This window comes from Mauremys reevesii, linkage group 4 (assembly GCF_016161935.1).
Source record: "Mauremys reevesii isolate NIE-2019 linkage group 4, ASM1616193v1, whole genome shotgun sequence".
Lineage (NCBI taxonomy): Eukaryota > Metazoa > Chordata > Testudines > Geoemydidae > Mauremys > Mauremys reevesii.
Genome location: NC_052626.1, coordinates 70,910,578 through 70,932,385, shown reverse-complemented (window position 1 = coordinate 70,932,385; position 21,808 = coordinate 70,910,578). Strand labels below are relative to the sequence as shown.

The following is a 21,808-nucleotide window of genomic DNA, read 5'->3' as shown; positions in this document are numbered from 1 at the left end:
TCCCTTGAGATCTCCCTGCCCAGTAGAGGACAGCAGCCTGTCAGAGCCTGCACTGGTCTGGAATAAGGGTGGGGCAAATAGGAGGGCTGGGGAGGGGAGGGGAGGCGGGGGCACAGCCCTCTAGATGGGGTGAGGCCCTGTAGCAGAAGGATCGATATCCCTGCCCATCATCAGTGTGAACTGTTCTAGTCTGGGTATTTGTGTGACCCACAGAAATGGCCGATCACTCAGAGAATCTGATGGTATCCAGTGACAGTGAGTTCCACAGGCTGATGACATTACAAGTGAAAGGCCCAGCTGCTGTGTGATGTGCATGGCTGGCAGTGCCTGGCAGAGTGCCCAGCCTTTGTGCCACATCCCTGTCCACCTCCTGGCTCAGACTTTCCTCTCCTCTGGAAGTCAGGTCTCTGCAGAGGCCCTTGGGGAGAGGTTCCAGGCAAAGGCCTGTGGCTGCCCCAGGAGGATGGCCCAGCGGGTGCTCCCCTCGGTGACCTGAGCCCTTCTCCATTCCACAGCCCCTGGGAAGAAGGGCCCCCTGCCCCTCTGGGTCCTGGCCTCCATCGCCCTGGCTGTGCTGGTTCTGGCTGGAGCCGTAGAGTCCAGCGTTACCCTGTGGAGGAGAAAATCAGCAGGTGACAGCTGGTCCCTGCGGAGCTGGGATGCATGTGTGTGTGGGGAGGGGTGAGGGTGGAGGCTGGGGAATGGGGCAGCCCAGCCAGCCCAAGGGGGAATGGCTCCTCCCACCCCCAGCCCCAAGGAGAGGTGGGCAGGGCCGATCACCGTAGCCTGGCCCTGCTGGGGGCACAGTGGGCTCTGTTGTTGGCTGGGCATCTTGTTGTGAGGGGGTCACTGGGGTAGGGCTGGCCTGGGCGAGGTGCAGTCGGGATCACAGGGAGCCTTGTGTCTGGGGAAGTGGGGGCTTTGAGGCACAGTTTTAAGGTATGGTCTTGGAGACCAAAAAGAGACGAAAGGGAAAAAAGTCCAAGACCAGAAGATAGAAATAAAACTTTATTCTGTAAATTTTCTCATTTGAATCTACAGTATCCAAATAACTAAACATAGCAAAACAGGAGCATTGAACTAAGGAATTGGGGAGTGGGTGTGTGGAACATCACGATGCTTGTTACATTCGTAAGTAAAGAGCAGAGGACTTTGATGGATGACCCTGATTGAGTCAGAACTTAGGCCAGGTCTACAATGTAATCTTACCTTGGTACTATGTCACTCAGGGGTGTGAAAAATCCACACCCCTGAGTGACAGTCATACCGACTGAACTCCCGGTGTAGACAGTGGTACGTTGACGGGAGAGCTTCTCCCCTTGCCATAGCTACCGCCTCTTACAGAGGTGGTGTAACTACACTGATGGGAGAAAAAAAACAGGAGTACTTGTGGCACCTTAAAGACTAACAAATTTATTTGTTAGTCTTTAAGGTGCCATAAGTACTCCTGTTTTTTTTGCGGATACAGACTAACGCGGCTGCTACTCTGAAACTGATGGGAGAAGCTCTCCTGTTGGCATAGCAGCGATTTACTTAAGTATTACAGCGGCACCAGTGTGTTTGTGCCGCTGCAGCATTTTAAGTGTAGACCTGCCCTAAGACAGGCAGGCTCTGTTGTGCCCTGGGAATGCTGCTGGTTGGCCTGGAGGATCCCAGAGTTACAGAGACAGGTATGGAAGAGGGTTGAGAAACTCCCATCACCTGAATAATGCTGAGCAAGTCAGTCTTGTTCTCCCTCCCCATTTTATTGAGACTCTCGCAGCACTTGGTGTTTTTCTTACAGTCCCAGCTGCTGGAGTGGATAGATTTGAGGGAGCTCAGATTATATTACAGATACATTTCCAGCCTTCATGTTTGTGTAGCAAAGATTGAAAACTGGAACCAAGAACATGCTGAAAGCTGGGAAACCAGAAAGCAAAGAAAAATAACATAATATATAAAAAGATGTTTAAGCCAATCCCATGATTGTGGGGGGCCTGACACAGTTTTTGAATGCTGGAGGCTGGCAAGACTGTGATTAGAATGGCAAAGTGTGACAGCTGTAATGTGTATATTACCCATGTCTTTGGTCTACTTTAGATATCTCATATTGAATAATCCCTGCTGCTCTGTCACAGGTCTTACTTGTACACATGCCAGCGAACTATATGCATTCCCACTCAGAAATTGGACACACCGGCTCCCAAAGAAGGGGACGATCTTCCCAGTGAAAGAGGATGTGAAAGTAAAGATTGGCTCTCTGCCAGAAGATGTAATGTCATAAAATGTAACTTTCTCCCCTTCATAATCCAGATAAACCCCAATGTTACTGGGGCTATGAGGTAGGGCCAGAGTAGTCATAGGGGAGGTGAGGGCCCAGTACTCATTCCCTGTACTCTGCAAAGCCCAGATCCCCTCCTCTGGTGTACAGCTTATCGCTCCCTCGTGTGTCACAGACTCTTTGGCAATGCCCAAAACCCAAAAATCTTTGTTCCCCACCTCCACTTCCCAGTAACATCTCCCTGAGGTGAAGCCCGTATAGCCCAGTACACAGGGAGCAGGGTAAAACCTGTTGTCTGGCACTAAATATCCCATGTCTTGGTATTTCTGTATCACACTCTCATCTGTGGACATGATGGAACAAGGATTTGCCAGGTCTGGATCCGGAGTGGCCTGCACTGCAAGAGGGGAGAGAGGAACAGAAGGAGAATGTTAAGGTCTGTCCTCACTGCAGAGTTAACCCATGCGCTTAGTCAGCTGCTAACTCTAATGCCCTTCTTGCAGAGATGCATAAACACCTCATCTGAGTTCAGGGGTGCTTTCCACCCAGCACAGGCACTGACTGTCTGCACTCACCCGCAGATCCTGCTGATTAGCTCCTCCCCCTCTCCCCACAGCAGCTCCCACCGGCCAACGGGCCCCACCAATCAGCTCCTGCCCCTCCCTCCCAGCGCCTTTCTCCTGCCACGGATCCGTTGTTCAGAGGTGGGCAGGAGGTTCTGGGGGTGAGGGGGAGGAGTGGGGGCAGGAAGAGGTGTGGGGAGGGGGCAGAATGGAGCAAGGCAGGAAGAGGCAGGGGGAGGGGTGGGGGCTTGGGACAGGGCCTGGGGCAGAGCGAGGATCAAGAATCCCCCTGGGAACTGGGGAAGTCGGTGCCTCTGTGCAGGCTAAACCGCTCCAGTGCTGAGTCAGAGAGTCTGAGGCCAGAAGGGAACCAGATCATCTAATCTGACCCCCGTATAGCACAGGCCACCAACCCCACCCAGCACCCACCTAACCCAACCCCCAACATTAGCCCAAAGCATGACAGCCTACAGCAGACTGGACTATTTATGTGCCACAGGCAGAGAAGAGGAGACACCGAGGTACCAGTGCCCGAGGCCCCACAGTGCAGGGAAATGATTCAGTGGGATACCCCCAAACAATCCTGATACGTCACCCACATCCACATGCTGCAGAGGAAGGTGAAAACCCTCCCCCACAACGTCACTGCCAGCCTGACCTGAGGGAAAATAGCCCTCCAGGGCCTTCCCACAATTCCCCTGTGAAAGACAGACCGGGTACCCCACGAATCACTGGGAAAGAAACACAGAATAGCTCAGCTTACGGTGGCTCCATCAGCCATGGGATGTGCTCTGAGAAGTCCTAGAGACTCAGCAGCACCAGTGAGGACACAGTAAGTGAGGTCAGGCTCAGCAGCATGGCTCCCCGCACCCCGCCCAGGCTAACCTGGGTGCCGATCCCCAGGGTTCACTCTGCAGTGCAGACAGACCCTTCCAGGCAGAGCTCAGCCCTGGGGGAGGCGAGGACCATTTCTCATGCTCCCCAGTAGCCCCGGGCTGGCTGGGGTGGGCCCTGAAAGTCAGTCCTGGGGAGCTGCCTGTTGGCTGAAGCTGAGCAGGAAATTCCCTGTCATTCCCACCAGGTATCTAGGAGGTACTGTTAGGAGGGGGTGACAAACTGGGATTTTTTAATGAAGCCTGTATGTGCCTCAGTTTCCCTATATGCAGTGTTGTTACCCAGTGGGTGAAAAGGGAGTATTTGCTCTTGGGGGAAACATAGCAACCAGCACCCTGGAGAGCTATGGACTTCCCCACCTCTGTGGCTGAGCTGCATCGCCCCAGCTCAGGAACAAAGGACTAGAGGTGGGGGAGGGGTGAAGTGGAAGTTACGCGTTGGCTGCAGGAAGCAGTGGGGGGCAGAAGAGCTGATTTCTTGAGGGGTGCTTGACCCCCACTCTGCCCCGACCCCACCCCTTCCCCCACGTCTCCACCCTACCCCACCTCTTCCTGCCCCTGCTCCCCCGCCCACCACAGAACAGTTGATCGGGGTGGGTAGGAGGTGCTGGGAGGGAGGGGAAGGAGCTGATCGGGGTGGTCTGTCAGCGCGGGGGGGGGAGGGGAGGAACGGGAGGATCTGATCCATGCCAGTGGGTGCTGAGCACCCACTATTTTTTTCCGTGGGTTCTCTAGCCCCACGACGCCTATGGTGGGGGGCACACCTGGGAGTCTGAGAAAGCAGATCAGATGGAGAGGGAGACAGAGCTAGAACAATGGGTTTGCACGGCAGAGCTGGGCACCGGCTACCCAGAAGGGATTATCCTGTAACCTTCATTTCTCTGTGCTAACCAAGGTCTCCCTGTGCTGTGGTGCAGAGCAGTGGACTAAAACCCAGTGGCTTGACAGTGACAGCGGCAGCTGAGTGTCACTGCAGGTGCTTGCGGAGGTGTGTTGCTCCCTAAGATCACAGAAGTCTCCCTCAGGGGTCTGTCTCAGTTGCACTGAACATAGCTCAGGTTGTGAGGCAGGAGGGTGGAAGGCCCAGAGGTCCAGCCTCAGGAGTCGGTGAAGCCGGGTGGCTTACCCTGCAGGAAGAGTGGGCTGACGTTGGGGGTCTGGCCCATTGAAGGGCTCCTCCCAGAGACTGTTCCAAAGCTGGGGCCGTAGCACCAATCCTGTGGATCCGTGGCAGCGGGGATCTCAGTCTCCTCCCCGATCCCTCTCCTTTGCTGGGGGTGCTCCACGTCCCGCAATAGAACAGAGCAGGGGAGGCAGCAGACACCAGGCAGAGGAAGGTAACAGGGACACCAGCTAATGCATTTGAAAAGTACTAAATTGTGTCTGCGCTAGTCACACCTAATGTGGCAGCTAGTCTGGTGAGGACCAGGAGTGGGGGTCCAGCCTGCATCCCGACACCCCTGTTGATTTCAGAGGGGCTATTAAGACTCCTGGAGATTCTCTAACACACCAAAAAGGGGCTCCAGGCCCCAGAGTGTTTCCTCCTTCCCCAGTCCAGATTGCAGATGATCACTGCATGTAACTGGGGTTTTATATGTGCCTGGTGGATTATTCTTACAATATTGATTTGCGGATTTGTTGCAGAGGGAAGCAGATATGGGATCCCTATGGAGGAAGGCAGTAGACTGGCTTCTGGTCGGTGGATGGGAAAAGGAGGTCGCAATTAGGGTCCTTTCTCCATTCAGCCAGTAAAAAGCCTTCCCCTGCCAGACCACGGCTCTCTAGAGAATCTAGTTATACATGTATCTAACTGAGCTCCTTATTCCTGCTGTTAAATTCCATTCACCTTCTGAATACATCTGAGAAGAGACAGTAGCCTGGCTTCTCTGGTGCACAACAGCTCCACGGAGCAGAGAGAAGAGAACAGTAGGTAGCTAGTGGGTCAGACCAATGGTCCATCTAGGCCAGTACAGTGGTCAATGCCAGGTGCCTCAGAGGGAATGAACAGAACAGTTGATCATCCAGTGATCCATCCTGTTGTCCATTCCCAGCTTCTGGCAAACAGAGGCTACGGACACCATCCCTGCCCATCCTGGCTAACAGCCATTCATGGACCTGTCCTCCATGAACTTATCTAGTTCTTTTTTGAAGTCTGTTACAGTCTTGACCTTCACAACATCCTCTGGCAAGGAATGCCTCAGGTTGACTGTGCGTTGTGTGAAGAAATACTTCCTTTTGTTTTAAACCTGCTGCCATTCATTTCATTTGGTGACCCCTAGTTCTTATGTTATGAGAAGAAGTAAATAACACTTCCTTATTTACTTTCTCCACACCCATCATGATTTTATAGACCTCTGTCATATCTCCCCATAGTCATCTCTTTTCCCAAGTGAAAAGTCCCAATCTTATTAATCTCTCCTCATATGGCAGCTGTCCCATACCCTAATCGTTTTTTGCCCTTTTCAGTACCTTTTCCAATTCCAATATATCTTTTTTGAGATGGGGAGGCCACATCTGCACGCAGTCTTCAAGATATGGGCATACCATGGATTTATAGAGAGGCAATACGGTATTTTCTGTCTTATTATTTATCCCTTTCTTAAAGATTCCCAACATTCTGTTTGCTTTTTTGACTGCTGCTGCAGTCCTGATTCTCTGCCTGGTTCAATACTGGCTTGAGCATGGTCTCCCCAGAGGGACCTTCCACCAGCTGGGGATGGATGGAGCCCAGCACATGAGTCCATGCTCCTGACACTAGGGCAAGAGGGAAGTATAGCATAGGAGCTGGTGGGAGACGCTTTCTTAACTCTTTATTTCCCAGTTTCACATTCTGGAAGGAGTACAAGGCACTGATGGTCAACCTGCACTCTGTGTTAATGACATTTTCCAGCAGCAAAGCTTGTCTTTTATATAAAAAATAAAAATAGAGGAAATTTCTAGTCCTTCTAATTACTGAGAGAAGCAGCAAAATGTAACCTGAGTGTGCCCTAAAGACTGATTATTGGACCTAAAAAATGTACCTAACTTTCCAATTGTAAATAGTATGTGCACGTTCATACATCACAAAATGGGAATGGGTGATGGGATGGATCACTGGATGATCACCTGTTCTGTTCATTCCCTCTGGGTCACATGGCACTGGCCACTGTTGGAAGACACGATACTGGGCTAGATGGACAATTGGTCTGATCCAGTCTAGCTGATCTTATGATATAATGATTTCTTTTAACCTTGGAATCCATAACTCTGTATTGGTAGAAACCTCTTGTTTGAATTCAGAAGCTTCTTCTAAAAAAAAAAAAATAATCCTGAGATTTTAATTAATAATTGTTGTAGGAAAATATCCTCATGAAAACTTACCCTCTTTCTCTGCCTTTGAGACCAGAAAGTGCAGTTGATAGGGCAGGGTCTCTAGAGAAAGAAAAGATCAGAGGAGAGGTGATTTCCCTCTTTCTTGTAGGAAAATAGCCTCATGAAAATGGGACTTGATTCACAAAGAAACTTAGGCAAGGTGATGCTTAGCATCATAACACCCAACATTTAGACACCTAGAAAGATCTCATAGTTAAGCCAAAAGACCACCTTGGCTTAACCACGAGATCTTGCATGATCTAAAAAATAAAAATGAGTCTCATAAAAAATGGAAACTAGGACAAATTAAAAAAGGATGAATATAGGCAAAAACCTTATTATCTCTAGCTTGCTACTTGCTTGCATATATATACTTGCCCCTGGAAATTTCCACTACATGCATCTGATGAAGTGGGTATTCACCCATGAAAGCTCATGCTCCAAAACGTCTGTTAGTCTATAAGGTGCCACAGGACTCTTTGCTGCGTTTACAGATCCAGACTAACAGTGTTACCCCTCTGATAATAGGCAAATACAGGAATGCAGGGGCAAGATTAGAAAGGCAAAGGCACAAAATGAGCTCAAAGTAGCTACGGGAATAAAAGGAAACAAGAAGACTTTTAATCAATACATTAGAAGCAAGAGGAAGACCAAGGACAGGGTAGGCCCACTGCTCAGTGAGGACGGAGAAACAGTAACAGGAAACTTGGAAATGGCAGAGATGCTCAATGACTTCTTTGTTTTGGTCTTCACCGAGAAGTCTGAAGAAATGCCTAACATAGTGAATGCTAATGGGAAGGGGGTAGGTTTGGAAGATAAAATAAAAAAGAACAAGTTAAAAATCACTTAGAAAAGTTAGATGCCTGCAAGTCACCAGGGCCTGTAGAAATGCATCCTAGAATATTCAAGGAGCGAATAGAGGCGTTATCTGAGCCTCTAGCTATTATCTTTGGAAAATCAAGGGAGACAGGAGAGATTCCAGAAGACTGGAAAAGGGCAAATATAGTGCCCATCTATAAAAAGGGAAATAAAAACATCCCGGGAAACTACAGACCAGATAGTTTAACTTCTGTGCCAGGGAAGATAATGGAGCAAGTAATTAAGAAAATCTACGAACACTTGGAAGATGGAAAGGTGATAGGGAATAGCCAGCATGGATTTGTAAAGAACAAATCATGTCAAACCAATCTGATAGCTTTCTTTGATAGGATAACGAGTCTTGTGCATAAGGGAGAAGTGGTGGATGTGGTATACCTAGACTTTAGTAAGGCATCTGATACAGTCTTGCATGATATTCTTATCAATAAACTAGGCAAATACAACTTAGATGGGGTTACTATAAGGTGGATACATAACTGGCTGGATAACCGTACTCAGAGAGTAGTTATTAATGGTTCTCAATCCTGCTAAAAAGGTATAACAAGTGGGGTTCCGCAGGGGTCTGTTTTGGGAGCGGCTCTGTTCAATATCTTCATCAACGACTTAGATATTGGCATAGAAAGTATGCTTATTAAGTTTGCAGATGATACCAAACTGGGAGGGATTGCAACTGCTTTGGAGGACAGGGTCATAATTCAAAATGATCTGGACAAATTGGAGAAATGGTCTGAGGTAAACCGGATGAAGTTTAACAAAGACAAATGCAAAGTGCTCCACTTAGGAAGGAACAATCAGTTTCACACATACAGAATGGGAAGAGTGTCTAGGAAGGAGTACGGCAGAAAGGGATCTAGGGGTTATAGTGGACCACAAGCTAAATATGAGTCAACAGTGTAATGCTGTTGCAAAAAAAGGAAACGTAATTCTGGGATGCATTAACAGGTGTGTTGTGAGCAAGACACGAGAAGTCATTCTTCCGCTCTACTCTGCGCTGGTTAGGCCTCAACTGGAGTATTGTGTGCAGTTCTGGGCACCACATTTCAAAAAAGATGTGGAGAAATTGGAGAGGGTCCAGAGAAGAGCAACAAGAATGATTAAAGATCTTGAGAACATGACCTATGAAGGAAGGCTGAAAGAATTGGGTTTGTTTAGTTTGGAAAAGAGAAGACTGAGAGGAGATATGATAGCGGTTTTCAGGTATCTAAAAGGGCGTCAGCCTCTAAGGATAGAACAAGAAGCAATGGGATTAAACTGCAGCAAGGGAGGTTTAGGTTGGACATTAGGAAAAAGTTCCTAACTGGCAGGGTGGTTAAACACTGGAATAAATTGCCTAGGGAGGATGTGGAATCTCCATCTCTGGAGATATTTAAGAGTAGGTTAGATAAATGTCTATCAGGGATGGTCTAGACAGTATTTGGTCCTGCCATGAGAGCAGGGGACTGGACTCGACCTCTTGAGGTCCCTTCCAGTCCTAGAAGAATCTATAAAGTCACTGATTCACAAGGCAGGAGTCAGGCACCCAGGCAATTGGTACTATGAATGGGGACAGAGATGTGCCTTGGAATGAGATTCATAAAAGCCAGCATGCTAGGGGACTCCCTGCTTATGCCAGCCAGTGGGAAATGCCAAGGTGCGGGTGCAGGAGTGTGCTAAGCCCCAGCCCTTGTAGGGAGTATCTGCAACTGAGTCTGGGCAGCACCGTAGGTGCCTCCCTTGGCGTGGGATTTTCAGCTGTGAGCCCTGTCTTGGTGTCCGGAACCTGTGCCATTTTTTCTGCAAGAAGCCTGGGGGGAGGAAACCCACCTTGCTCATAACTTTTACCCCAGTGGTTGGAGCACTCAGTAAGCCTTGGGGAGACCCCTGGTTCAAGTTAACCCTGTGCCACAGAGGGAGGTGAGATCTGAAATGGGATCTACCACCTCTCAAGGAGTGCCCTAACCTCTGGGCTGCAGGATTTTCTGATGCCGGGTGCCCACATGCTCTCCTGGAGGAGAGGTTCCACTGGGGATAATCAATAATTAATTGGGCCAGAGGCAGAGCAAAATCACGAGAACGTCTCTGTAGCCAGGTGGTTAGAGCACGCCCTTGGGGGTGGGAGACCCAGAAGCCTGTCCCTCTGCTCAATTATTGATACAGAGTGGATCAGATTCAAAAGGGGAGACAGAGAGACCTATATCAGACCCCTCTTAGAATCTCTTCTTCCCCTCTGGGGGGCAGGGGATTTGAACTGGGGGTCTCCCACATCGCAGGTCTGTTCCCTAATCACAGAGGTATGGAGCTTACTGAGAGCTCTTCTTCAGGTCTGTGGAGCTCAAAAGTTTGTCTCTGTCACCAACAGGAGTTGGTCCAATAAAAGCTGTTACCTCCCCCACCCTGTCTAATATCCTGGGACTGGCATGGCTACAGCAGCACTGGATGGAACCGTGCTGTAATTCTGAGACAGCCCACAGGAAAAGACCATAGAACGAGAGGCAGATTGGAAACTAAAGTGAAATCATCATCCAGAATACAATATCTTGCACTTTTCCATCTTCCGCCTCCCTCCAAGGATCTCAAAGCACCGGGCGGCATTCACTAATTAGCACAACAAGGTAGGTTGGTCGTTATTTCCTCCTTTTTAAAGATGGAGGAACTTGAGGCACAGACTCTGGATTTTCAAAAGGGCTGAGGCCATGTGGTGGCCAACTCCTATTGACGGTCAGAGAGATGGGTGCCTAAATCTCTTAGGTCCCTTAGAAAATCCCAGCCAAGGAGGTTAAATTCAATATTTTCTATAACATCTGGTGACTGTGTGTCTCTGAAATTTTGAGTGACCCATTTTGGCACCAAGGGTTGGGTCTGAGACAATCTAAGTGGAGGCCTGGAGAACTGGCATCAGCCCTGAGCCCTCCCCATCCCACCCACAAAGACGTCTAGCTGGGACAAGCTGAGAACTAATAGGCCAGAGTCCATCTCCTTCCACAGTCAGAGGCACATCTCGATGTACCATCCCCGTAGCATGAACCCAGTAACTGTTAAGTTACCTTTGAATTTCTTCAGAGCCTCCTGCAGACAAACATTTCTTTGGGAAGAGACGCCGACTCTCTCTCTCAGGTCCTCTGGCACGGCCACTGGTTTCTCGAACTTCAGCTTCTCACACCTAGAGGGGAAAAAAACCCAAAAATCTCTAAATCTTTTCTTTCTTTTGTGAGAATGAGCTACCAGAGGCTGCTCTCTCGTGGGCTTGTTGTGAGCCTGTAACTCCCACTGGTGAGTCAATTCCCCTCCTCACTGGAGTATTTAAATGCCTAGATCCTCAAATGGGAGTTAAAGAGATTAAGGGGTCCACAAGCTGCCCCTCAGAGAGAAGGGCATAATCTCGTGGGAAAGGATGCTCCAGTAGTTAAGGGGTTGCTGTAGGACTCTGGAAACCTACGTTCCACTCCCTGCTCTGCCACAGCCTCCCTGCGTGACCTTGGGCAAGTCACTTAAGGCCTGATTTTTAACAGTGCCTCCTGGAATTTTGCAAAAGCACCTAACCCAGCTAGGCTCCCATCTGCCACTGATTGCAATGGGAGGTGCCTAACTCGCTTAGCCACTTTGGAAAATTCCACCAAGTGCCTAGCTACATGTCAGGTCTCTAAATACCCTGCAAAATCTGACCCTGGGGGTCCAATCCCCTTCCAACATCGTGACGCGTAAGGGGAGTGAGAAGGAGCTACGTACCTGCTCCAGGTGCTTTTGATGTCCTAGAAGAGAGAAAGAGGGGAAAAAAAAAAAAAAAAGAGTTCAGTCCCACGTGCCACAAGCTGGGATCGCTCCTGCTCTGGAGATGGATGACTCACTTTGCCATCCCTAGTCGAGCTCTACATGCAGTTCTTTGTAGTTGCACCTTGAAAAGTCTATTCACAGACTCGATGGACTGGGACCCCTAAGCACGCACCACGACTGTGGGTTTTCTCCTTCTGAATTCTATTTTGCCTGCGCCAATGGCACTTCCTCGGACAGATTCATCAGACACATGAATCCCAGACTTCCCCATGCAACTGCTGTGTCCAGAGTGTTTGCCTGTCTCTATGTATGTAATCCTAGTCAGCAACTCTGAAAGCTGGATTCATTCCCGTTTCTTAACAGGCCCTGCAAAGAACTTTGCCTTCCTAATCTCCCACTTCCTAGAAACTGGAGTTGTGCCTTTTATTACTTCCAGATCATTAGAGCCCTTCTGTTTCAGTTTCTATTTTAGTTAGTTTTTCCTGAGAATTTATCAATGTTTATTACCACAACAAAAACAGGTGAAAAATCAGTGCAAAAAGCCTTAATTTTTCTGGGTAAATATCTGGGTTTGTTTTGGTGGATGGAAAGATGGGAAAAAAGTATTCAGTAGATTAATGCTTTGAATTCCGTTCATCACTGTGGTTTGCTGCAGAACTAAAACAGAGCTCAAAACACAATGCCCCTCTGAGTTTAAGAAACCAATAGATCTCTAATCCTCAAATGAAACTTTTCATTTGAACCAACAGTTTACTGGTGTAGACTTAGAACTATTAGCCTATAAATATTCACATTTGATAATTGGGCCACACCATCTGCAGCGCATACACTCAACTTCATCCTTCGCTCCTGTTTTGGTTTCTTTAACCCTTTTGAATACTTCCTTGTGTTCTGAAACGTATTCTGATACAGATTTTCATTTTCTTCCCATATTAGTGTGTCAAATCTTTAACCCATTGTCTGCTAACAGTTTGAAACACGTACGTGGTGGGCGTCAGATTCATCAGTACGTCCAGATGCACACACACTTCAGAGCTTGTGTGGCTGCCTGTTGATTTCTTGTGTGCATCTTCTAGAAGAGAGGTGGGCAAACTACGGACCGCAGGCCACATCTGGCCCCTGAGCTCCCGGCTGGGGAGGCTGGCCGGCCCCTGGCCCCTCTCCTGCTGTCCCCTCTCCCCTGCCACCACGCTGCCACATGGGCAGCGGTGTTGTGCGCACCTGCCGAACAGTGGAGCAGCATGGCTGGCTCCGGCTGTGTGGCGCGGCTGCCAGACATGCTGCTCTGAGTGGCCTGGTAAGGAGGCCAGGGCCGAGGGGTTGGATAATGGGCAGAAGGTCCCGGGGGCAGTCAGGGGACAGGGAGCTGGGGGCGGTTGGATGGGACAGAGGTTCTGGGGTGTGGTCAAGAAACAGGTGGGGGGGTTGGATAAGCGTTGGAGTCCTGGGGGGCCTGTCAGGGGGTGGGGATGTGGATAGCTGTCAGGGCAGTCTGGGGACTGGGAGCAGGGGGTTGGATGGGGGGGGGGGATTCCGGGTGGTGGTGGTTAGGGATGGGGGATTCCGGGTGGTGGTGGTTAGGGGACAAGAAGCAGGGAGGGTTGGATGGGTTGGGAGTTCTCGGGGGGCAGTCAGGGTGTAGGAAGTGTGAGGAGGTGGATAGGGGGTGCAGGCCAGGCTGTTTGGGGAGGCACAGCCTTCCCTACCCAGCCCTCCATATAATTTTGCAACCCCAATGTGGGCCTCGGGCCATAAAGTTTGCCCATCCCTGTTCTAGAACAATACGTTCTTACTTCAGCAGGCAGCTTTGCATATACACACTGACTAATGTATTATCAGAATGCAGAGATCTCATGCAACGTATTGTATGTTTTATATATGTTTGAAGGATACAAAAGTAGGATGAAAAAATCAGAAAAAAATGACTGCTACTTCTTGTAAAACCCGGGAATTTTTTGGTAAAAATTGGTTTAAACTGAAAACAAAGGGGTTTATGTATGATGTATCAAAAAGGCCTGAGAAATCTGCCTTTAAACCAGCAAATCTGTTTCCACACTGGAAATATTAGAAATGTCAAATGTTGTTTTCCCTCGCTTTGCTAAAGGACACGCTGACAGTCTCCATTGTGGAGTGGGAGCTGTCCAAGAACTTAATAAACGCCAAAGTTAATCACTCAGACTCTCTCCCTTCCCTAGGCAGGGGTCTAGGTGTCTCTAACTGTCTCACCTGCAGGAATTGGCTTGTTGGCTGCTGACACTTCTCTTCTATCTCACTGATCAAGTCACTGAGACGGGAAATCTCCTCAGACAGTTTGGTGACATTTTCATCCTGTAGCTTCACAATTTCCTTGTCCAACTCTTCCAGCCGGGCCAGCAGGAGTCGCTCTTGTTCCTCCAGGAATTGCCGCAGTTGCTCAAATTCAGACACAATCTTCTGCCTCTCAGCTTCTATCTTTCCCTGTAACGAAGGGACAAACAGGGAAAGGACAGGTCAGGGACTAGGGTTGCCAGATGTCCAGATTTCGCCCGGGAAGTCCAGTTGAAAAGGGAACCTGGCAGTACAAGTCCGGTTCCCCACAGTAACTGGCTTCCACCATCAGGTGGTGGGAAGAGCAGCAGTTGCTGCTGGGAGCCTGGAGGAGCACTCAGGGATGGCTCTGGGGGAGAATAGTACGGGCAGCTCCCCTGTCCTGCCCCAAACACCCTTCTACCCCTGCAGCGTGGCTCTCCCTGCCCCAATCACCTCCACACCCTAGAGCCCCACTCAGCTGGCAGGGGGAGGGAGGTGGAGAGAGCAGCAAGTGACAGTGAGGGGGGAAGAGGAGTGGGGGGCGAGGCCTGGAGGGAAAGAGGCAGAGCCTGGGACGGGGCAGGTTCCAGCGCTCAGCGTCCGGTTTTCACAAATGAGAAAGGTGAACAGCCTATCAGGGAGATGGGGAGAGTCTGGAAACAGTTCTTCGAGCCCTCTTTTCATTTCACCCTACTACGAACATACGGATGAGATTTCAGGAGAATATGCCTGATAGTTACTAGAGAGAAGATTCAGCTGGCCTGAATGAATAACATGTTTGAAAATGCCTTGGTGACTTAGGAGTCCAATTCCTATTTTCAAAAGTTACTTTTGGTGCTTAGGAGCCTAAGTTCTTTGAAAGTGACTTTTGAAAATAGAACTTAGGGTAAATTTTTGAGAAAGAGAAAAATCATTTAGGACGGAGCGGAAACCCATTTTAAAAAAAAATGTATAAGGAGCTGCTTTTAAAAGCTATTTAGGTGTCTAAAGATGCATATAAGCCTCTAGAGCAGGGGTTGGCAGCCTTTCAGAAGTGCTGTGCCGAGTCTTCATTTATTCACTCTAATTTAAGGTTTCGCGTGCCGGTAATACATTGTAATGTTTTTAGAAAGTCTCTTTCTATAAATCTATAATATATAACTAAACTCTTGTATGTAAAGTAAATAAGGATTTTAAAATGTTTAAGAAGCTTCCTTTAAAATTAAATTAAAATGCAGAGCCCCCCGGACCGGTGGCCAGGAGCAGGGCAGTGTGAGTGCCACTGAAAGTCACCTCGCATGCCGCCTTCGGCGCCTGTGCCATAGGTTGTCTACCCCTGCTCTAGAGGGATTTTCAGTATCACTTAGGTGCCTAATTCCCCTTGACTACAGAGGGCATTAGGTGCTACTTAGTTGCTTTTGAAAATCTCACTAGGCCTCTCTCTGCTTTTTAAGCTCCTAAATACCTGTGAGAATCTGGCCCTTAACAACTTGCAAAACTGTAAACCTTAGGCTCTAAAATCACTTAGGCACTTTTGAAAATGTCACCCAATCTCTCTAAAATGATGAGTCTTCAGGTCAGGGTGGCTTAGTATATTCTGCTGATCATCTAGAGTCTTCCAATAGCAGAAAGGTTGGAAGGGGGGGGTCTGACTCCGTATCAGGAATACATTGGCAGAGAGTTGTGGAGACGACTGAAGGAAAGTTCTGCTGATTATCCACACAAAACGCCAGGTACAACATATACTGTGCAAAATGCTTTTTCTCCCGCTCTTACATGTTTCATCTGGCATTTTGTACATTACATTGTCCCAGAGAAAACCAGTTGTGTCTGGTGGTTATAGAAATCCTCCCCCTGAATCTCCATCTGAGATACAAAACAGCCACTGGGAACCTAAGTCCTATTGACTGTCAATGTGAATTAGGCACCTAATCACCCATACGTGCCTTTGAAAACAATCTCCCCTCAAATCAATGTTTGTAGCTGGATTTGGACCCACTGATGTGTGGGGAATAAGATCCGTGCTTGGAGTCGAAATGGAAGCCAGTGGAGGAATCAGACCAGAGGGATTATATACATAGACAAACATGATCACACCCTGTAAGGGTATGTGGAGAAGAGGCAAAGCACTTGAGGTTATCTGGGCGTTATCCAATACATTCTAGCTAACCCTGAATTAACTTCAACCGTGCTCCTAGTTAGCACCGTTTATCTCAGTTTAACTGGACAAGGTGAGCCCTACACACCACACTAGGGTCAAATTAAATTAGCTTTACAATGTTTGCATGTCAGGGGTTTTACACCAGTTTAAAGACATTACATTAAAAAGTGATTTGAGGTAGAGCTGTACTACACAAATGTTACGGTGGTGTGTAGATGACGTACAGTATATGCCCCCAGGGGTGACTCTAGGGATTTTCCCGCCCGAAGCACGGCAGGCAGGCTGCCTCGGGTGGTTTGCCTGTGGAGGGTCCACTGGTCCCGCGGCTTCGGCGGGCCTCTCACAGGTGTGCCTCGTGGCGACCGGCAGAGCGCCCCCCGTGGCTTGCCGCCCCAAGCATGCGCTTGGCGTGCTGGGGCCTGGAGCCACCCCATATGCCCCTGCTAACATGAGCATAAACAGTGTAGATGGTGAGGTGTGGCTTAAGCCAGTAGAGTCACAATATGCCTGAACCCTATGGGGATAAACCCTACGGACATGGCTCTATACACCCTCAAGCAGTGCCAGTGTCCCGTGATGCTTCCCCAGTGCCGGAGCCTTTCCTCACTGCTGGAGCCTCTCTCCACCACAGGAAAAGACTCCAGAAGTGGGGAAAGGCTCTGGTAGCTCTGCTACCTCCCCCTGCTGGAGTCTTTTATTCACACATGTAGCTACACATGACAGCGTGGACATAGGTGCCGACTCTGTGGGTGCTTCAGGGCTGGAGCACCCACGGGAAAAAAATTGGTGGGTGCTGAGCACCCACCGGCAGCTCCCCGTGGCCCTGCCCCACCCCCCTGCTCCAGCTCACCTCTGCCTCCTCTGTGAGCGCATCGCCGCCTCCTGCTTCTCCTCCCTCCCAGACCTTGCACTGTGACACAGCTGAAACGCAGGGCAGGGAAGGAGGGGGATGGATCAAATAGGGGTAGGGAGCGGGGGGAGTTACAGCAGGGGCTTTGGGGATGCAGTTGAAGTCGGGTCAGGGCCAGGGGCGGGGGATGCAGGCACCCACTGACGCCGGAGAAAGTTGGTGCCGCTGAGTGTGGACAGCCTGCTTTTCACTGTGCTGTGTAGCTACACATATCTTGCAGGTCGCCCCCAGCGGTGTGTCATGTAGATGTAGCCATAGCTAAATCAAAGCAGTGCTGTGTATAGACAAGGGCTGACGCTCTCCCCACAGAGAGAAAGATCAACCCTGACTGATATAACTGCTGGACCATCACAATGGGAACCCACCAGATATTCCTGGCTTTGCATCTCTCCATCCTGTTTCCACTCCAGAAGTTCCTCTCTCTCTTGCTTCAGGGTGTTCAGTTGGGTTTGAATTTGATCCTGAGGCAAGAAAAACAATGTTTGGGAGGGTCAGGGGGCTGAGGAGTGTGTCCTCACAGATACATTTATGTACATTCCATGTCCCTCTCAGGCTGTCCCACAGATGGCAATTGTGCTCATCGCAATCTCACCTCTTGAGAGGTGGGAGATTCCAGTTCAAATCCCTTCCCCTCAGCAGGCAGAGGGAGAACTTGAACCAGGGTCTCTCGCATACCAAGTGAGCACCTTTCCCCCAGGCTAACCGTTATGAAGAAGGTCTGCTGCCTCCTCCCCAGATGATTTGTGTGGAGTGACACAAGTGCAGAACTCCATCATGCAGGAAACAGCTTAGATGCCTAAGCCGCCTGGCTCCAGGAGAGGGGTTCCTAGGTGTGGATCACAGGAACAGGTACATTCCTACACCAAACTCAGAGGGGGGAGGGGCTTAGGACACATCCCTCTCAGCAGCATCTCCCACTGTAATTACAGACCAGTAAGGCTAAGGGCTTGTCGATAAGTACAGCACTGCAGCTGTACCGATACATCTGCGCCACTGCAGCACATGCGGTGGAGACGCTCTATGCGGACAGGAGAGAGCTCTCCTATCGGCATAATAAACCCACCTCCATGAGCGGCAGAAGCTTAGGGTGGCGGGAGAAGCTCTCCTGCTGACATAGCACTGTCCACGTGAATGTTTATGTCACTCAGGGAGGTAAAATATTCACAACCCTGAACCACCATAAGTTTTGGCAACATAGGCTGCATTGCAGACAAAATTTCAGCTGAATTTCACTGTTGATAATGCAAAGTAATGCACACTGGAAATCATAATCCCAACTATACATATAAAATGATGTGGTCTAAAGGACCTCTTACCACTCATGGAAGAGATTTTCGACTCATCTCTGAAAACATCTATTCATAAAAGCTAACAGATTTTAAGAACCATTAGCAAAGTGATGGATAATAAGAGAGACAATATCACAGTGCCACTATATAAATCCATGGTACATCTTGAATACGTCATGCAGTTCTATTGGCCCCATTTCAAACAAGATATATTGGAATAGGAAAAGGTACAGCGAAAGGAACAAAAATCATTAGGGGTATGGAACAGCCTCCATATAAGGAGAGATTAAAAAGATGGAGAGTTCAGCTTGGAAACAGACAATTGGGGTGGGGATGTGATAAAGGTCTATAAAATCATGGATGGTGTAGAGAGTGAATAGGGAAGTTTATTTACCCCTTCACAGAACAGGAACCAGGGGAAATGATCAGGCCGCAGGTTTAAAAACAAACAAAAGGCAGTACTTCTTCATGCAACACACGATCAATCCATGGAACACATTGCCAGGGATGCTGTGAAGGCCAAAAGTATAACTGGGTTCAAAAAAGAATTAGATGAGTTCATGGCAGACAGGTCCATCAATAGCTTTTAGCCAAGATGGTCAGTGATGCAACTCCATGCGCCAGAGATCCCTAAACCTCTGACTGCCAGATGCTGGGACCAGATGACAATGGATGGATCATTTGATAATTGCCCTGTTCTCTTCAGTCCCTCTGGGACACCTGGCATTGACCACTGTTGGAAGACAGGATACTGGGCTAGATGGACCTTTGGTCTGACCCAGTGCAGCCGTTCTTATGTTCTTAGTGATTTTCTAGGTGCCTAAAAGTTAGGCATTGCAATGCTGAGCAGCACAACACTCAAGTCCCTTTGGGGATTGTAGATGGGTTGGACTCACCCCTGTGGCGCCTCCTGCTGGTGACCCCGGGAATTAGCTTGTTTTCCAGCACGGAGCACCCTCTGCAGGCCGGTGATCCGCCTGTCCTCTGGCCCCAAGTCCCTCCCTGGACCCGGTGCCCTTTTACATGGGGTGCTGCCCCCAGCAGTAACCCCTTTCTCTCAGGGTCTCCCCTCCTCAGGGAACCCCCACCCTCTATCCCCACCTTGCCTCAGTGTATGGCTACTGCCAGTCATTGTCTAGCCCCCATGCCCTGGAGCAGACTGCAGCATCAGTCACTCATCACTGGCAAGGAGGGTTTGGACCTGCTGCCTTGGCCTACCCCTGGGCTGCCCTCTGCAACCCCCAGTACCTGTTAACCCAATGCTAGGCCTCAGCCTGGGGCTTTCCAGGCTGGAGCTCCCCAGCCCTGCTTCACTCAGGTATCCAGTCTCTAGCTCCCTGCAGCCAGGCCCTTCTCTCTCTGAATGCAAAGAGAGACTGACTCTCTGGGCTCCTGGCTCACAGCCTTTTGTTAAGGCCCTGGGGCTCAGTTTGGGGCGTGGCCCCAGATGCAGCCACTTCCCCATCAGCCCAGCCTAAAGGCTGTTTTCTTCTGCCACAGCCCCTTCCCAGGGCGGTTTTTAACCCCTTCAGGGAAGGAGCAGAGGTCCACCCTGCTACAGGGATTCAGGCCAAAATCTCCTTTGCAAATGAGACTTCAGCTCTAAAGTCAGTTGGGGCTTTTGAAAATGTGCTCCAAGGATCTTGTTGTGTAATTCACTGGGGGTGGGGGTGGAACCCAGGCCAGGCCCCACAGGGGGCAGGGGAGTGCCAGCCACACATAGGCGCAGGAAGTAGGGGTGCATGGGATGCTGCAGCACCCCCAGCTTTTGCTTCGGGCATCCCGGCTGCTGGCCTGGGGGACTGCTCAGCTGCCTTACCGCTGTCCACGTCCCCCCTGCCCTCCCGGAGCCACAGCCCTGCTCCAGGCCCCAGCTCTGGGGTCAGTGAGGGGACGCGGACAGGGGTCAGAGGGGTGTAGCTCAGCACCCCCCACCCCACTCCAAAAACTGTTCCAGCGCCACTGCAGCCACATCTGCTGTGGCCTGGGCTCCCCCACCCCGACCCGCTCCCTGCTCAGCCATGGCCTACCTTGTGCTCCTGGGCAGCCTCCTCTATGGGGACCACCATGTGAGCGCGGTGAGCCTGGGACTCCCTGCAGATCACACAGATGAGAACTTGGTCCTGGTTACAGAAGAGTTTGAAAGGCTCCTGGTGCGCGTGGCACAAATCTCCTGCTGCTACTGGGACACTCAGCTGCTTGGCTATTTCTGCAAAGTTCCCCAGTTGTCTGTTCGGCTTTATGGACCTCTGGGGAAAGGTCTCTCTGCACTGAGGGCAGGAGATGTCTGTGTCTGATCCCTCCCAGCACTGGGCGATGCAGGCTTGGCAGAAATTGTGCCCACAGTCTATAGTCACTGGGTCCGTGAAAAAACTCAGACAGATGGAGCAAGTAACTTCATCTTGGAGGCTCTTAAAAGGATTCCCTGCTGCAGCCATGGCTCCCTGCAGACCGTGTAACAGGGTAAGTTTCGTTTCCTGCCAGACCCAGCAAGCAGCCTTGTAAAACAGGTTGCCCAACCTGGAGCCAATCACTCTCTCCAGCAGGAAATTAAAAACAAACAGAGAAACCCATCAACACACCCACACACCTGAAGCCACCCCCAGCACCCGGAAAAGCCTCCAAACAAGCAACATGCTACTTGAAGAAATGAAGCAATTACATATACAAAGAAGCCAATAGAGCAGGGGTGGGCAAACGTTTAGGCCCAAGGGCCACGTCAGGGTGTGAAACTGTATGGAGGGCCGGGTAGGGAAGGCTGTGCCTCCCAAACAGCCTGGCCCCCGCCCCCATCTGTCCCCTCCCACTTCCTGCCCCTGACTTCCCCAGAACCCCAACCCATCCAACCCCTGCTGCTTGTCCCCTGAGCGCCTCCCGGCACCGCCCACCCCTAATTACCATCCTCCTGGGATCCCACCACCATCCAACCAATCCTGCTTCCTGTCCCCTGACTGCCCCAATCCCTATCCACACCCCTGTCCCCTGACAGTTCCCCTGGGACTCCCATGCCTATCCAACCTCCCCATTCCCCGATTCCTGACTGCCTCTCCCAGAACCTCTGCCCCATCCAACCAGCCCCTGCTCCCTGTCCCCTAACTTCCCCCACCCTGGAACCCCCTGGCTACCCCTGCCCAGACAGAGCCAGCCGCTCTGCCAGCAAGGCGGCGTGGCTATGGGGGAGAGGGGACTGCGGGGGAGGGGCTGGGGGCGAGCCTCCCTGGCTGGGAGCTCAGGGACTGGGCCGGACAATCCCATGGGCCAGATGTGGCCCCGGGGCCGTAGTTTGCTCACTTCTGCAATAGAGGCTTGCTGGGAGCAGGCTTGGCAGCTTTCTTTCTACACCACAGATTCAGGTTTAAGGCCAAGACCCTTTCTGGACCTCCTTTGTAAAGCACTTTGAGATCTAGTGAGGGAAAACACTGTATAAAAGTGTTACTAATCCCTAATAGTTAGAGATCATTTTAAACCTTGACCAATTTATTCC

General features: G+C 50.2%; 1 protein-coding gene across 1 annotated transcript; it reads right to left on the bottom strand.

Moving 5' to 3' along the window:
- Window positions 1-223: 223 nt before the first annotated feature.
- LOC120403494 (zinc finger protein RFP-like) lies at window positions 224-20,793 on the bottom strand. Its single transcript, XM_039534565.1, has 8 exons — window positions 20,355-20,793; window positions 17,401-17,496; window positions 13,923-14,153; window positions 11,652-11,674; window positions 10,970-11,085; window positions 7,077-7,127; window positions 2,125-2,657; window positions 224-610 (listed from the first exon to the last, which is right to left on the bottom strand). Exons 1-8 carry the CDS (start codon window positions 20,760-20,762, stop codon window positions 224-226), a joined length of 1,845 nt encoding a protein of 614 aa, XP_039390499.1. The 5' UTR covers window positions 20,763-20,793.
- Between the last annotated feature and the right edge of the window lie 1,015 nt (window positions 20,794-21,808).